We start from the raw sequence: 16534 nt of genomic DNA, 5'->3' as shown, positions 1-16534 counted from the left end.
ATTCTGGAGGAGATTAGGTTCTTTTGTTTCACTTTGCTTTCTAATCACGACTATCTATTTTCCCTACTTATTTTCCGTCTTTATCCAATCCCAGACATAAACACCTAGCCGGATGAAAACTGAACGAAACTCTCATGCCAATGTGCCAGCTGTTTGTAAATCACAAACATTTAGCCTTGGAGAACCAAAAAACAAAAAGCTCCCCCCAAGGGTTCACCCTGACCTCACACGCCCCTTCATTTAGTCATTCGTTCTACAAATGTCCGCTGACTGCCTACTTCGTGCAGCCCTGGGGCCCAGGAGGTTTGGGACGCGCCGTTCTGCTGGCCTGGAACCCTCAGCTTCCTGCCCCTTCCGCTGCCCCACCCCTGCGGGCTCCTCTTGTCCTTTGAGATTAACCAGAGGGTTTCTTCTGCATAGTCTGGGGCTGGTTCTCCAGCTGGGCCCCCACAGCGGGGGCCGAGGGCAGTCCCTCATCCTGCACTTATGGAGCTGAGCGACACTCATATAAGACGGTAAGAGGAAAACTAGGTGCAAGGTATATAGAAACTCTCTGTACTATCTGGCCAAAATTTTCTGTGAATATAAAACTAAAAAAATCTATTAAACATTTTTAAAAGGTGGTCCAGAAAGGCCTCACCGCGGGGGGCGGGGGGAGGGGTCAGGGATGACGCTTGAATAAATGTCTACAAGAGGTAAGAGCGTAAAGCACTGAAAACATCTGGGGGAAGGTGCTTCTGGGCAAAGGGGGCAGGTTCTAAGTGGAAGATCATGGCGTGTTCGATTAAATGAGGGGGAGAAGAAAAGTGGGTGAAGCCAGAGAAGACAGTGGGGGGGAAGAAAAAGCCAGTGGGGGACAACTCAGTTGGGGTCTTGTAGGAAGAACCTGAGTTTGACCCCGAGCCAGATGCGGAGCTGATGGGAGGGGTAGGAGCAGAGGCAGGCAGGCTTCTGTGCCCGTCATGCCGCTGCCGGGGGCCCACAGGGGCAGGACGAGTCAGGAGTCTCAAGCCAGCTCGGCTCCCTGAACGGGCAGAGCCAGCCAGGGTGGCTGTGCCAGGGTGCAACATACCGGGCGCACTTTGGAAGGGTCATCGAGCTCCAGCTTGGCCACCACACAGCCCGCTTCCAGCACGGCCCCCGCGCGCTTGATGTACTTCACCCGGCCGCTTTCCTGCACGTTCAGGGTCATGATCATCTTCATCACCTGTTTTGCAGAAGGAAGAGACGAGATGAGCCCGCCAGGACTGGCTGTGTGTGCGTGTGTGACAGCTAGAGTCCCCCAGAACCGGTTTTCTGGAGCAGGTCCTTGGTCATTTAAATAGAACGACTCCCTGAGCAGAGTTCATGGGTAAAGGATGGAGGGAACTGGTATTTGCCAGAAGCCTGCTGTGTGCTAGGCTCGGTGCTGTTCATGAATTATCTCCGTCTGCAAAGGCAGCTGGGAAGGCAGGTGTTTATTGTACCCATTTTACAGGCATGGAAACTGCTTTTTTTTTTTAATTTCTTTTTTCTTTTTTTTTCTTTTAAGTTTATTTACTTACTTTTGAGAGAGAGAGAGAGAGAGAGAGAGAGAGATTGAGATTGAGAGAGAGAGAGAATCCCAAGCAGGCTCCACACTGCCAGCGCAAAACCCGATGCGGGGCTCAAACCCACCAACTATGAGATCATGACCTGAGCCAAAATCAAGAGTTGGACGCTTAATCGACTGAGCCACCTGGGTGCCCCAGACACTGATCTTTATTTGTGATGTAAAGCCTCTCTCTTAGAAATACAGTTAAATCATTTTTGGGGGGGGGGATTAACAGACATATTCTGAAAACATGGTGTATTTTGTGACCGGCTCCTTTCTTTTTTTTTTTTTTTTTTTTTAATTTTTTTTTTAACGTTTTATTTTTGAGACAGAGAGAGACAGAGCATGAATGGGGGAGGGGCAGAGAGAGAGGGAGACACAGAATCAGAAGCAGGCTCCAGGCTCTGAGCCATCAGCCCAGAGCCCGACGCGGGGCTCGAACTCACGGACCGCGAGATCGTGACCCGAGCTGAAGTCGGACGCTTAACCGACTGAGCCACCCAGGCGCCCCTAGTGACCGGCTCCTTTCTTAAAGGCAGTGAGAAAACCCTCTGGGGAACACTCGGTGGCAAGAAGAACGTGCTCCCAGCACAGTCACCAGCCCCTTTGACTGGCCTGACGGTCTGCCAACACAGACATGACGAGTTTTGCCACCGTGGCGTGGGCTGCAGGCAGCCAGCACTGTGACCCTTTAGGTCAGCAGCTCACAGCCTGGGCGCCCGAGACAGACCTGGGCTGGAGCCCAGCACCCCACCCATCGCTCCGTGACCTCTACCAGGTGCCTTGCCCTCTCTGAGCCTCACTCTCCTCAACCATAAAATGGAAGACAGCCACGCCTCACAGGCCTCTTGAGTAACCAGGATTACTCGAGAAGAGGAGCCTGGCACATGGCGGGAGGTCAGCAAGGACCACCTCCTACAGCCGCCGCATTTTCACTGCCATCATCGTATTATTTACCGTGGCAGCGTGGCATGGAGGCCAGGTGTGGACCCTAGCTAGCTCTGTGTGACCTTGAGTGAGTTCCTCGGCCTGCCTGGGCCCGTTTCTTCATGTGTCATGTGGGAATCCTCTCTGTGCCCATCTCCTATGACTGTTGCCGGAAAGATTACAGAAGGTAATTAAAGACACGTAAAATGCCCACAGTAGCACCTGCCACAGGCAAGCACTTTATAAGTGTTGGCTTACGGCTTGTTAAATCATCACCGTCATTAATATTAATCAGTTCTTGGGGCACCTGGGTGGCTCAGTCAGTTAGACGTCTGACTCTTGACCTCAGCTCAGGTCATGAGCTCACAGTTCGTGAGTTTGAGCCCCGAATCGGGCTCTGTGCTGGCAGCGTGGAACCTGCTTGGGATTCTCTCTCTCCCTTTCTTCTCTGTCCCTCTCTCACTTGTTCTCCTGTCCTTCTCTCAAAATAAGTAAAAATAAGCTTAAAAAAAAAAATCAGTTCTCATGCGTTCCTGCAGAGTGTACATTTTGGAGGTTTTCCCTTTGAACACTGCAGAGAATTTGGGCCGAACCCCACATACTGGCTCTCTGAGGAGTCAGCAGGTGGCAGCCCAGGGGAGAGGTGTAGACTGGATGATGGCGGATGGTCCTCCCTTGGGGAGTGGGGGGAGGGGAGACCCGGCTGCAGCCTCACCCCAGGGGCGGGCTCTGTGCTCACCTCCATCTCCGCGTAGCTGCTCCCAGCCTCGACGTGGCCCCCGTCCTCCACCGTGTACTGTATTAGCTTCCCGGCCGAAGGGGACCTCAGGACCGTGGGATCGTTCTCCTTCTCAAATACACAGGTCTTGTTGCCAATGGTAACACGGTAACTGGGAGGGAGAACGGGCGGGCAGGCGGGTAGATGGGGAGGACCATCCACCCCGCATGCCCAAGTCAGGCTTTGGACGGTATCTGGTATCTCCCCCTCCCTAGAGGCAGCCATGAGCATGACCCTGCACGTGGTCTGTTGGATTCCAACTTTCCCAAATGCTAGCCTTTGACGGTTACGGCAGAGACAACTGGGAATGAAGCGGGTGAGCAAACCCTTTTCTGGCTGAAAACAAGTCCCTTTTACTGATAGAATTCTAACAGGCACAGAAAACGCAATCAATATTATTCGATACATAGTTACCAATGGTTAAGTCTTCGCCTTATAACCGAACTGGGGAGAGTATGCCCCCGGGGGGAGCCTATAATAACCTTGAACATTCTTGGCAGACAGAACAGGGCTGAAAAAGAGGTAATAAAATAGTGCTCTGGCTGGGGCGAATCCAGTCTGCCTTCTTCCAAAACTTCGAAGGTTGGGAAGGGAGACAACTCTCTAAGCGGAGCTTTCGCAGGCACTGGGCCTGACTCCCCTCGGCTGGAGCGGGAGAGGGGGTCTGTACTGCCTGCTCGTCAGGGCTGGTCCGCGTTTCACTGTATGAGCTCAGTGTGGTCAGCTGCATCGGAATAGGAGGGTCTTTGGGTCTATCTCGTGATGCCCCCCTGCTACCTGCTTCCTGGGCCTCCTTCCTGTATTTCACCCACTCAGGTGCACAGAGACCTTTCCTGCCACTTCTGCTTGTTTAATGGGTCACATCCGCCAACAGGCTCCATGGGTCGTGACCACGGTCTCATCCCAGCACCTAGCTCCGTGCCTGGTACGAGGAGCCGTTGCCCTAACTGGACGGCTGCTTCTCCTCCAAGCCTGCGCTCAGCCCGGTGTGGGCACCGCAGCTCAGACAAGGGGCAGCTGACACACCGTCGCACGCCTCACAGGCCACGGAGCTGGGAGTCGCATCCCATCCGGCTCTGAACCCCGCTATGTCACTAGAAACGGGCGTCCTGGGAGCCTCCCCCCAAATGTCTGCCAGTTGGTGGATTTCCAGCCAAGAGATTAACCTCTCCACGGGCCCCAGAATTTACTGGAAACGGTACTTTATCGAAGACTCTTGGGCGGCACACAGCTGGCTTTGTATTTTCAACCCACGGCTCTGTGTACCCCGCCATGTACCTGTCAACCTCTTCTTTCATGTAGGTGGTATAGCTGTTGCCATTGTAGGACAGCAGTAACCCGCCGTCATTCAGCCGGTGGGCGTCGATCTCGATGTGACAGCCGTTCATGATGAGGACGAACATGGTCAGAGATTGCCGGGCCACCTGTAGGGACAGGCTCAGTGTTCCTGCCCGAATTCAGGAGGCCCGCTTGTCCCTGGGTGCCACGGCGCCACGAGCAAGGGCTAGCGTCCACGGTGGGAGTGCCACAGTGGACGTTTGCAATCTCTCCAGTCTCGGCCCTCATTCGCCCCCAGGGAGCCGCTGCTGGAGCTGCAGAGGGCCTGCGTCAGTGTGCCACACTTGTCCCCTGGGTGGCCTGATGGCCACCGGCTACAGGCGGAGTTCCAGCCTAGCCATATCCCCACCAATCGCTTGCCCTTCCGATTCCTGTCTTCAAGCATCAGCCCCATCAAGCAGGGCCACCCTGAGTAGCAAAGAGATGCGGTGGGGGTCTCGCCGGGAGCGAGGCAGTCCTGGAGACTCCAGCAGTGACCAGGACTCTGTCCTCCTCAGACCCGGCTCTGCCCGGGGGCACACCGGACATTAGGGACACTCGAGAAAGGCACAGGTGGCCAGGCCCTGACCTCAGCTCTGTACTTCAACCGGACATACTAGCCCTCGGTTCGACGTGAATGCTCTCTCTCCGTGCACGAAACACCCTAAAGAGCCCTTGACCTGTAAAATATTCATGTGGACACCAAAGGTATTAGGAAGTATAGGAATGTCTATTGCAATACTATTCGTGGCAACAGGAAGACTGAGAAAGTAGCCATCTAACGACCTTGCAACGGAATATTCTAGACCAGCACTGTCCAACATGGCCGCCCCTGGCTAGGCTGGCTATTTACATGTAAATTAATTTCACTTAAAAAAAAAAAAAGGAAAATTTAGTTCCTCGGCACTCAGTAGATACAGGTGGCCCCATACTGGACAGCACAGATACAGAACATTTGCCTTCCTACGGAAAGTTCTACTGGACAGCATTAGAGACAACAACCTGATATAAGAAGCCTTGTTACTAACAGGGGAAAACATTATGCCGTAATAATATCAAAGCAGTACAACAGTATTTGCACCATGATCTCAATGTGCAAAATCGATGCCTAAGGGGAAAAAAATTTTGAAGAGATTTGCTAAGACGTTAATAGGGATCGCCTCCCGGAGTCAGCACCTGAAGGGCTTGCTCTTTTGATGTTTTGTGCTTGTTTGAAATTTTTGACTTTTATGCAATAAGCGTGTGCCATATTTAAAAAACACACTGGGGGAACCAGGGCCCCCAGAATAGCCAAGCAGCATGGAGGGGTAAAAAGTGGTTTTATAAGCACGCCCGCACGGATAACACGCTCGTTTGGCTGAACTAAACCTGAAAAACCCCAAAGTTGGAAGCGTAAAGTGCTGAGTGATCTTAAAGATAAGATAACAGAAGATAAATATTCTGCCTCAAAAGCTGACTCAAGTTCGGTTATCTTTTCCCTCCCTAAAGGCCGCCTTAGCTTCTTGGGGACACTTTGGCCCTACAGGTCACCCTGACTCAGAACGAGGGCCTGACCCTGTGACTGCACATCTCAGAGACTCCCTGATAGTCTCTGCTGAATTGACCTCGGGTGCCCCAGCAAGGGTAACCGGATACTTCTGAAGGGACAGCCACCCCGAGTAACCTTCAGGAAAGCCCTGAAGGTGGGCCAGGGAGAGATTAGAAAGCCACACATTGACCTTCGGTGCAGAGCTGGCCTCACCAGCCCTGTGGAAAGGGACCCACACACTATGCCAGCTCAGCACAGGTCCTGCTCATGCTCTGTACTGGACTGGATATCATCCCCCCAAATTCATGTCCTTCCTGGCACCTCAGAATGTGAACCTTATTTGGAAATAGTGTCTTTGCAGGTGTAATTAGTTGAAAGAGGTCCTACCGGAGGAGGGTGGGCCCTAAATGCGATCTGACTGGTGATTTTCTGAGAAGAGACCCAATGCAGAAGGAAGACACTGTGAACACATACCCACATGCAAGGCGGTCATATGAAGCCAGGGGCATAGATCAGGGTGACAGTCTGTAGACCGGGGAATACCAAGGACCACCCACAACCATCAGAAGCTAGGAAAGCATGAAGCAGATTCTTTCCTGGAGACTTCAGAGAAACAGGGCCCAGTGGACACCTGGATTTTAGACTCTGGCCTCCGGAGTGCGAGACATAACCTTTCTGTTGTCTGAAACCACCAGCTTACAGTATTTTGTTACTGCGGCCCCAGGACGCTAACACATGCTCCGTCGTACCTTGTGCCTATCGCTCAAGTCTGTGCATTCTGAAACCCAAAGGGCTTAGGTTTCAAGATCACAGGACTGCCTGGGGCGTCCCAGGACCCAAGCATGAGCAAGTCCACTCCGGGCATGGCTCACTGCAGAAATAAAAACTCCCACCAGCCTCCAGAGTGTTGGAGACATCCAAGAAACCCGGGGCCTTCACCTTGAGAATGTACTTAACACCATCATAAATTAATTCCACATCCACGATGTTCAGCAGAGAAGCGGCAGGAAGGACCTGGCCCCTGAAAGAGAAGACAGACTCACGGTCGGCTGTGGGAATGAACGAGAACTCTGCAGCCGTCCTCTGGATTTGAACCAATCACTCAGCTCTTTGCCTTGCCTAAGCATCAACCCACCTGACTGTACTAAAAAAGCTAAAACTGATGAAAAGGCAAGGAAACTGACATTCCTCAGAACTTAAGGAAACAGCACTTACTCAAGGATGAGAAATTTCCAGAGGGCTTCCCAGGAAGCAAAATTCATAATGCTTGTTCTTGGAAAAACTCCCCATGTGGGTAAAGAAACTGGGTGCACGCACTGAGATTCTATTACTGTTCAGAAGCATGATAACCAAGTGCTAAAATCTATTCTCTTTTTAATTTTTTTTTTTTTTGTAGTTTCATTTGCCTATCACAATGTTTCTCCACGAGGGGTGACTTCAGCCTCTACTCTAGGACATTTGGCAATGTCTAGAGATGTCTTTGATTGTCATGACTTCTGGCGGAGTGAGGGGGTGGGAGGACACTGGGGATAGAGGGCCAGGGATGCTGCTAACTTCCCACAGTGCACAGGACAGCCCTTGCAATAAAAAATGAATCCGCAGTAAAAAATGAATCAGCTCAGGGGCGCCTGGGCGGCTCAGTCAGTCGAGCATCCGACTTCAGCTCAGGTCGTGATCTCACGGTTCATGAGTTTGAGCCCCGGATCGGGCTCTGTGCCAGCAGCTTGGAGCCCGGAGCCTGCTTCAGATTCTGCGTCTCCCTCACTCTCTGCCCCTCCGTGGCACGCACTCTGTCTCTCTCTCTCTCAAAAAATAAACAAACATTAAAAAAAAAAAAAAAAAAGGAACTCAAAACATCAAGGGTGCTGAAGCTGCGAAATCCTGGCCCATTCTAACAGTGAGCGACCTGGCCCCTTCCATTTCACTAGTCACCGTCTGATTCGGGCGAGGGACCGGAAAGAACATTTGTAGAGGTGACCTATACCCTGCTTTGCTTCTCAAATCCACCTTCTTTCTGAACTCAAGTATTATGACGTCGCTTGCACAAGTCAGCATGAATAAGCACCCCTCTGTCTGCTGCCTTGAGGATCCCATCCCCAGCGACTCTCCTCCAGGGCAGACTCGGTTCAGGCGAGGAATTTCAGAGGCAAGCAAGGAGGAGGGATTCCCTAACTGTCTGGGGGCTGGTCATCGCCTTCCTCACCACTAACGCGCATCCCACAGGGGGAAAAGAATTACCATCGTGCCCTACCTTTCCAGCGAGTGTAAGAAATCCGTCATGCAGGTTCTGAACATCACATCGGCCACGTTCAAGGCTCCACACACCACCCCAAGCATGATATCTGGCTTCTCAGCCTAGGAAAGACTCCACGCTTCAGTGTCGGTGGTGACCGAGCCCACGAGGAGCCGGGGGCTCCACGACCCCGAGGGGAGAAGCATGCAGCCCCCCCACCTGCACTTTCTCAGCGATGAGGTGATCCAACCACCCTGTGTCGATGTCATTGTTCTGGAAACGCTCGGTCTCCAGCAGGTTAATGAGATACTCCACGGTGGTCCTGAAGTCGCCCCGGATGGACAGCTCCTTCAAAGCCACCACCATGTTCCTTGAGGGGAAAGGCACATTGATTGTTTTCCAAATTAATATACCGGCCAACAGAGTTCCTGCGTGCTTCTCAGAGAGCCAGAATAGCACAGTTGAATGAGGGGGGCCTGAGTCCAATGGCCCAGGTGTCAATCTCGGCTCCAGCATTTACTGGTCAGGCAATCTTGGGCAAGTGGCTTAACCACTCTGGGCCTCAGTTTCCTCATCTGGAAAATGGGGAGAGAACTCTGACTTCCAACGGGTGCTTGAGGATTAAAGTGAGACAATCCATAGAGAGCACACAGTCACCGATAAAAAAGGTCGGCTGCTACAAACAGGATTAATTACCGTGATGGTAATGATTATTAACCACGGCCAGTAGCTCTGACTCTCTCCGGCCAGCCCTATTCAAATCCCCAGCACCCAGGGCAGCTGCTTTGCTGGGTATGCCCGGGGTGGGCCTACGGACGGCCAACGCTGTCCCTCCACTGAGGGGGTGGCGGTCACCCATCCACCCGTGCTTGGTTGGTCACCACCTCCCATCTCCCAGAGGGGTGGCCTTCCCCCAAACAGGGCTCCAGTCCAAAGGGCTGACACCCCTACTCCCTATGAAATCACAGGGAGAGTGTTGGGCACCAGAGAAAGAGGTGGGATTAGAACAATTCTCTTCCCGGGAGGGAGCTTTGATATCTGACATTGGTGTCCCAGTGTGCATTCAACAGGTGGAGCAAAGGGGCAAATCACAAGCCCAGTTCGGGGGGGAGAGAAAATACACAAGATGCACTAAGATCAAATGAGGGCGTCAATAGTCTACGGAAGGTCAGCTGTGGCACCGGAATCTGCATGTACGAGACGAGCTACTGGGCTCAAGGGTGACCCACTTGTTCCAATTTGCGCAGGACACGCCCAATTGTAGCAGTGAGAAATCCCAAATCCTAGGAAAGCCTCAGTCCTGGGGGAACTGGCACCCTTGATCCCCCCCCCCCACCCACCCCGCACCGGACTCTGGTGGCCATAAGAAATGCTGAAATTCTTCCCTCTGAATTCTGTTGAAATGGATACTGGTCATTCACAGCATGGGACACGCAAGCCACAGGCCGTTTGCATCGGCATGGGCTGGGATGGCTGGCCTTCCTCCTCCCCCTTCAATTTTACACCCAACGTGGGGCTCAAACTTAACAACATTGAGATCAAGAGTCACATGCCACGCCGACTGAGCCAGCCAGGCACCCTGATTTTAATGCCTTTGAGACAGAATGACTGCAATGTCTTTGGGACTTTTCACTCTCAAGGACAGTTATTCATCCACACGAGAAGGTTTAATCACAACATGAGCTGGTTTTTACCTCTCTGCGCTCGGGGCAAGGCAGGAGAAATTATAAGATGTGGGTATTTCGGGATTCGGGAGCCCCTTTGTCAAGGGGCGTTTCTCCAGGACCTACTTAAAAGGTTTGTATCTAAAGAAGTCCCACACGCATCTTTTTTTTTTTTTTTTAAAGCTATAGTACTTGGCACCTTTTATATGCGACCTGTAATGATCCCAAGACCAAAATGCCCTTGGTGAGCTCAATGGCCTTTACGGATCTCGGACACAGGAAGAGGGCAGACTTCGCTCTTGGATTTTAGCAAAGGGTATTTGACACAGGGTCTGCTCGGTGATTCGCCTCCTTTATCTCCTGGTGCCGCTGTATCTGAAGCCACAGGCTAACGTTTAGTTTCCCGAAGAAAGGAGGGAAAGGAGGAGGGAAGGAGGGAGATACTGACGAAATGGCCTCTTCCCGGTTCTCTCCCCAGGAGAAGCAGTGCCCGAACTGGGAATCCGCAAATTCGTGTAAGCCGCCAGTAGCAGCCACGCTGAAATAACCCCACACATTCTTGTTGCTGCGGAAATTCAGTTCCTGAACCGTTCCGGAGCTTGGCTTAAACCCCTGGAGCCCGGGCAGAAAAAGCAAAATGGAGAAAAAAAAAAACAAAAAAAAATCGTCACTCCGGCCAAATGTGCATCAGAATTAAATCCTAGGAAAACCCAAGAACACCCATCACAACTAAAAGCTTAGCGTCATCAACAGAACATTGATATCTCCCACTGCGGGTGTGGGTGTATCTACCCTTGGGCGTACCTACGTCCGCAGGTCAGTGCACGCAGGTAATCTCTACTTTAAAAAAAACTATAAAAATAAATAACCCAGTTGGATGGGCTGGGGCGGGGCGGGCGGGGGGGGGGGCGGAGAGGGGCTGCGCGCAGAGGAGGTACAGATACGATATGGGTGAACGTTGCTCATGATGGAGTGGAATGAAAATACATTCTGATTTTATCAGCTTGACATTGTCAGTAATAAAAAGCTTTTGAACTCTGGATTATGAAAATTCCAGCAGATAAAGAAATCTAACGCTAACACACACCGAATACACTTATGGGGGTGGGGGGTAGGGGATGGCCCATCCCATCCCCCTGAAAATAATTTTGGTAAGGGGGGAGGGGACACGGACCCTGGCTTGCTGTGATCAGGGCTTCTGACGCGCATAATGGAGGCATCCGTTTGGGCACAGGTACCTGGAGGTGAGAGCTGGAGAGTTTCAGGTGCCTGAGCTGTTTCCACACCTGGTTCTCCGCCCTCCCAGGCATCATCCCCCTGAAAACCTCCCATTTTCCTTAATCACCACCAGAGTCGGTCGTTTGCAGCCCAAGATGCCAAATGAATAGAGCTACCACACCTTACAATCCTTTCATTAAAAGGGGGGTGGGGGGAGACAAACCTCTTACCCCAAGTTTCTCGAGTGTAATCATGGAACAGTCAGGCTGTGGTAAATTATGGAGATTATGTGACAATCAACCGTGAGCAACTATGTCAAGTGGCACAGAGGCCAGCTGGCTGATCTTTAAGGCGCACGGAAGAACAAGTCGCAAAGGAACTCCTCACGGAGGATCAGACTCCATTTATGTTGTAGCAGAGAGTGCGTGGGGCCAGAAAACCAAGGCCCCGGGTTCTAAACCTGGCTGCTCATCCCCAAAATGGATGTGGCCTTTCGAGTCCAACAATGGGGCCCGGCCACGGCCTCCCTCAGCAGGTCCCAGGCACAAAACCCTACCTCAACGCGTTGAGCTGTAGTGCAGGGCAACAAACTGTCATGTAAGTGACCAATGAGACGCATGAAGGGCTCACCCCCGATCAAACCGTGCGCCTCCCCACGCCTGTCTGTACCCTGGGAAGCCTGGGCGTCTCATCCAAGGCTAACGTCTGGGATGTGTCCCACACTGGGAGGCTGGAGACGGCAGACGCGGGGTGGGGAACCTCCCAACTTGCCTCATCTGGGTTCTCGCTGGTGATTCTGGCCGCGATGACATGGCCTCGGGCGAGCGGAGGGTTAGAAGGAGTTTCAAATGAAATGGGTGTCACCCCCCATGGTGACTCTCCGTACAGAAGCCGGATATCCTTCAGCCGGTGCAATGGCACCCCCATGGCGATCTGAAAGGAAGAGATCCACCCCCCGTGAGCCTCGGCCCCACCGGAACCCTGGCCCGCAAACACCGAGTGCACTGCCACGGAGGAAGAGGCGCGGTGAACGATTTCAGGGATACCGAGCACGTCCTGAGCGTGCAACACTGTGGCTGCGGTGGCGGGAGAAGCAAAGCAAGAAAAAGGCAAGAGGCTTGACTCCGCCCCCAGGGAACAAACAGCGTCCCCCGAGGAAAAGCAGCCACTTTCGTAAAACCACCTCACGCCACCACAACACCCGTGCGTCAAATAAAAGTTACAGACTCCGGGTGCCATCCGTGCAAGGGGAGATATAACGGTGGCCGGCTGCAGACTTAAAGGTTTTACTACTTTTAAAGTTTTTATTTATCCGTTTTGAGAGAGAGAGCAAGAGCCAGCAGGGGTGGGGGGAGGGTGACGGAGAGGGAGGGGACAGAGGATCCAAAGTGGGCTCTGTGCTGACAGCAGAGAGCCTGACCCGGGGCTGGAACTCATGAACCGTGAGATCACGCCCTGAGCTGAAGTCAGCCGCTTAACTGACTGAGCCACCCAGGGGCCCCGAGCTAAAGGTTTTAAAAGGACTCAGAGGAACCTGAGCCTGCAGAATGAGTATAAGACACAAACGTAACCTCCTGGGTCTTTCTGATGAGATGCACTAAGAAGGGCCCAACGCCCGCCTAGGTGGTAAGCTGCCAAAACCCTTACGGGACTTTTCCACCAGGAAGAAGCCATCAGACAAATCCACACTGAGGGGCGTTCTGCCTGAACTCTTCTCAAACACCAACATGGAGAACAAAAAAGTATGTCTGAGGACAGAGGAGAGACTCAAAAGTTGTGGCGGTGAAACAGAATGTGAGGTCCGGGAATGGATCCTGGGTTTTTAAAATAAGCAAAAAAAACAGCCATAAAAAGAGATTACTGGAACAGAGGGGAAACTCTTAATGGTATTAGATTGTATAAATTTGTTGTTAAGTAGGCTCCACGCCCAATGCGGGGCTTGAACTCATGACCCTGAGATCAAGAGTCGATGCTCTCCTGGCTGAGCCACTCAAGAGCCCCTAAATTTTATCAATTTTTAAATTTTATACTTCTTAACTTCAGACAGACGTGTGGTGACATCAGTGCTTTACCAAGCGTCATTTTATGGTGGTGTTGTGCCAGAATGATCTTTTTTTTAGAATGATCTTATTCTTGGGAGTTCCTTTGACTCAAGGATTTAGAGGCAAAGTGCCATGAAGGTTCAAGTCAAAACATCACTCAAAAACATAAGCTGCGGGGCGCCTGGGTGGGTCAATTGGTTGCTTAACCAACTTCAGCTCAGGTCATGATCTCACAGTTCGTGGGTTCGAGCCCCGCGTCCGGCTCTGCGCTGACAGCTCGGAGCCTGGAGCCTGCTTCGGATTCTGTGTCTCCCTCCCTCCCTCCCCCCCGCCCAAAGGTAAATAAAGCATTAAAAAAAAGTTAAGCTGAAAAAAAATTAAACAGACACACAAATACAACACAAACCTGGCAGAGACTAACAATGGTGGACTGAGGGGTAGGGCGTGGGTGTTAATTGCACTATCCTTGCAACATTCCTGAAATTTTCCAAACTAAAAAAACCAAAACACAAAAAACAAAACCCCACAAAATAGAAAAACAATAAAAATGCTGGTGGAGGGAGGAAGCAAGGAAAGACACACATATTTTACAAATTTGAGTTCCCACTGGTGCAGGAGTTCCTAACTGTGGGTCACAAGTTCTCGACGGGGGTGATACTGCCCCCCAAGGGGGCAAATATTTGCTCCTGGGGATGAAATAATCTTACTCTTTGTATGCGTAAGATGTGGATGTATCTACAGTAAAAACAGGTATATCTGTGATGTTAAAATTTCATAAGGGGAGGAATTAGGGGGAAAAGTATCTACAAAGGCTCCTGAAGGGAGCTGTAATGAAAAAAAAAAGGCTGAGGGGCACCTGGGCGGCTCAGTCAGTTAAGCGTCTGATTTTGGCTCAGATCATGATCTCGCGGTTCGTGAGTTCGAGCCCCACGATGGGCCCCACGCTCACGGTGCAGAGCCTGCTTGGGATTCTCTCTCTCTCCCTCTCCCTCTCCTTCTCTCTCTGGCCCTTTCGTGCTCTCTCTCTCAAAAATAAATAAACTTTTTAAAAAAGTTAAAAAAAAAAAAGGTTGAGACACACTTCTCTGGGAGGGACTATGAACGGGTACAGGGGGTCCGCAAATGCCCTGGAACTGTATAAAATAGTTTTTTCCCAGGGAGAAGTTCAACAGGCTTCTGCCCGTTTCTCAAAGAGGTCTATAGCCAGACAAAGGGGACGAGCCACTTCTCAGAAGCTTCTCAGCCTGTGTGGTTCTCAGTGCTACTCCCGCAACAAACCAGTCACTCCCCAGGGACGGCCAGTCAGGACAGAGTCGGGAAGGGCTGATATGAGCCGGACAGGGCCCCCACCCCAGGCGGAAGAAACCCCAGGGCCTGGAGCCCATTTCCTCGCCTGTAGCTGGGCGGCCGGCAGGTTGACGTCGGCGATCATTTCCGTGCACGGGTGCTCCACCTGCAGGCGGGGATTCAGCTCCAGAAAGTGGAAGCTGCCATCCTGGCTGTAGAGGTATTCCACCGTCCCCGCGCTCACGTAGCCCACGGTCTTGGCCAGGCGGACGGCACACTGCACAGAAACGGACACCGAAGGGTTTCCAGTGGTTTTCCTGGACCGTCTCAATGGTGGCTTATAAGTTCCCCGCACCAAATGCTGAGGACCTGCTATGCGGGAGCTCCTTTGGGACCTCAGGGATCACACTCCCTACGATGGCTTTCACCCCGCCGACCGTGTCTTCACGGGCACCCACCCCGCTCTGGCAACGCGAACTGTAGGGCGCTTTTGCTGGCTGGGTGGAGACGGCTCTCCCCGCGGCTGTCCGCCCCGCGCCACCACCCCGCCCCCCCCCCCCCCCCCCAGCTCTGCAGAGCTCACCTGCTCCATGAACTCGAACACAGCCGGTGTGGCGATGGTGGCCGGTGCCTCCTCGATGATCTTCTGATGCCGCCGCTGGATGGAGCAGTCACGCCCGAACAGAGACACGGCGTTCCCGTACTGGTCGGCGAGGATCTGGACCTCCAGGTGCCGGGCGTGCTGGGCCAGCTTCATGAGGAAGATCGGGGAGCCCGGGATCTCACTCTGCACCTGGGGGGACAGCAGAGTGGCTCACTCTTCCCCGGGGGACCAGGGCTGGAGCGCGAAGTTCTCTGAAGATACGTCCACGATTTTGCTGATCTCTTAGCTTTGTTTTACCTCTCTCACAGACATGCCCTTCTCCTTGATGTTTTAAGTCCGATATTGTCAAAAGTCTATAATGGAACAAAGGCAATTTCCCCACAACCCCATCTCCTGAAGATAATGTGCTGTTAAGATCTGGGTGCGCGTTAGAGTTTAATGTGCTAAGAGTGACTGTGGTTAACAGTTAACTGGTTAAGTCAATGTGCTGGTGAGGGCCGGGGGCACGCTCAGGAACACACACGGCACACGGAATGTTCTTGGGATAAAAATAGGACCGAAACATGCTACCCTGCAACTTTCTTTTCCTCCTTCTTAAATAGTACTCTCTCACTTCATTCTTTTGATGGCTTAAAGCCAATCGTCCAGAAATTCTTAATGACGATATAAAAACCAGTGGTCCCATTTAACGACGCCTAGGAAAAGTTTTTAAGTTTTATTTTATTTTATTTTTTATTTCTTTTGAGAGCAAGATAGAGAGCAAGCAGGGGAGGGGTAGAGAGAGAGAGAGAGAGAGATCCCATGCAAGGTTCTGTGCTGCCAGGGCAGAGCTCGACACGAGGCTTGATCTCATGAACCCGGGAGATCGTGACCTGAGCTGAAACCAAGAGTCAGATGTTTAACTGACTGAGCTGCCCAGGCACCCCTAAGAAATTTTTTTAAAAAGCAAGCTGCAGCTATATAGGGGATGACCCCACTTATAATACAAAAAATAATAAAACAGAACTGTATGACTACCTATATAAAAGTAGATACAGAGGCACCTGGCTGGCTCAGTCGATAGAGCACATGACTCTTGTAGAGATTACTTTTAAAAATTAAAACATCTTTTAAAAATGTTTTTTCAAAAGTGTATACTGTCGAAGTGCTGGAACCAACCCAACTGCTAACTAGTCTGAGAAGGGGGAGGAGTTCAGAGGTGGTGATAAAAAGAGAATTTTCCACGGGGCGCCTGGGTGGCTCAGTCGGTTAAGCGTCTGACTTCAGCTCAGGTCACGATCTTGCAGTCCATGAGTTCGAGCCCTGCGTCGGGCTCTGGGCTGATGGCTCAGAGCCTGGAGCCTGCTTCCGATTCTGTGTCTCC

The 16534-nt window shown here is 51.9% G+C and overlaps 1 protein-coding gene across 2 annotated transcripts in view; it reads right to left on the bottom strand.

The window, feature by feature from the left end:
* Positions 1-16534, bottom strand: part of ACACB (acetyl-CoA carboxylase beta) — a 109107-nt gene that overhangs the window by 53104 nt on the left and 39469 nt on the right. For both annotated transcript variants that reach the window (XM_047828208.1, XM_047828207.1), the window contains exons 10-19: positions 15151-15360; positions 14674-14844; positions 12010-12171; positions 10469-10632; positions 8576-8726; positions 8375-8478; positions 7063-7144; positions 4557-4702; positions 3240-3390; positions 1073-1207 (exon numbers count right to left, since the gene is read on the bottom strand). In XM_047828208.1, coding sequence (XP_047684164.1) covers positions 1073-1207; positions 3240-3390; positions 4557-4702; positions 7063-7144; positions 8375-8478; positions 8576-8726; positions 10469-10632; positions 12010-12171; positions 14674-14844; positions 15151-15360 — 1476 coding nt within the window. The remainder of the gene's footprint in view (positions 1-1072; positions 1208-3239; positions 3391-4556; positions 4703-7062; positions 7145-8374; positions 8479-8575; positions 8727-10468; positions 10633-12009; positions 12172-14673; positions 14845-15150; positions 15361-16534) is intronic.

Source organism: Prionailurus viverrinus, chromosome D3, assembly GCF_022837055.1.
Source record: "Prionailurus viverrinus isolate Anna chromosome D3, UM_Priviv_1.0, whole genome shotgun sequence".
In the NCBI taxonomy this organism is placed as follows: domain Eukaryota; kingdom Metazoa; phylum Chordata; class Mammalia; order Carnivora; family Felidae; genus Prionailurus; species Prionailurus viverrinus.
Note: the sequence above shows the minus strand (reverse complement) of the source record. Positions and strands in the feature narration are given on the sequence as shown.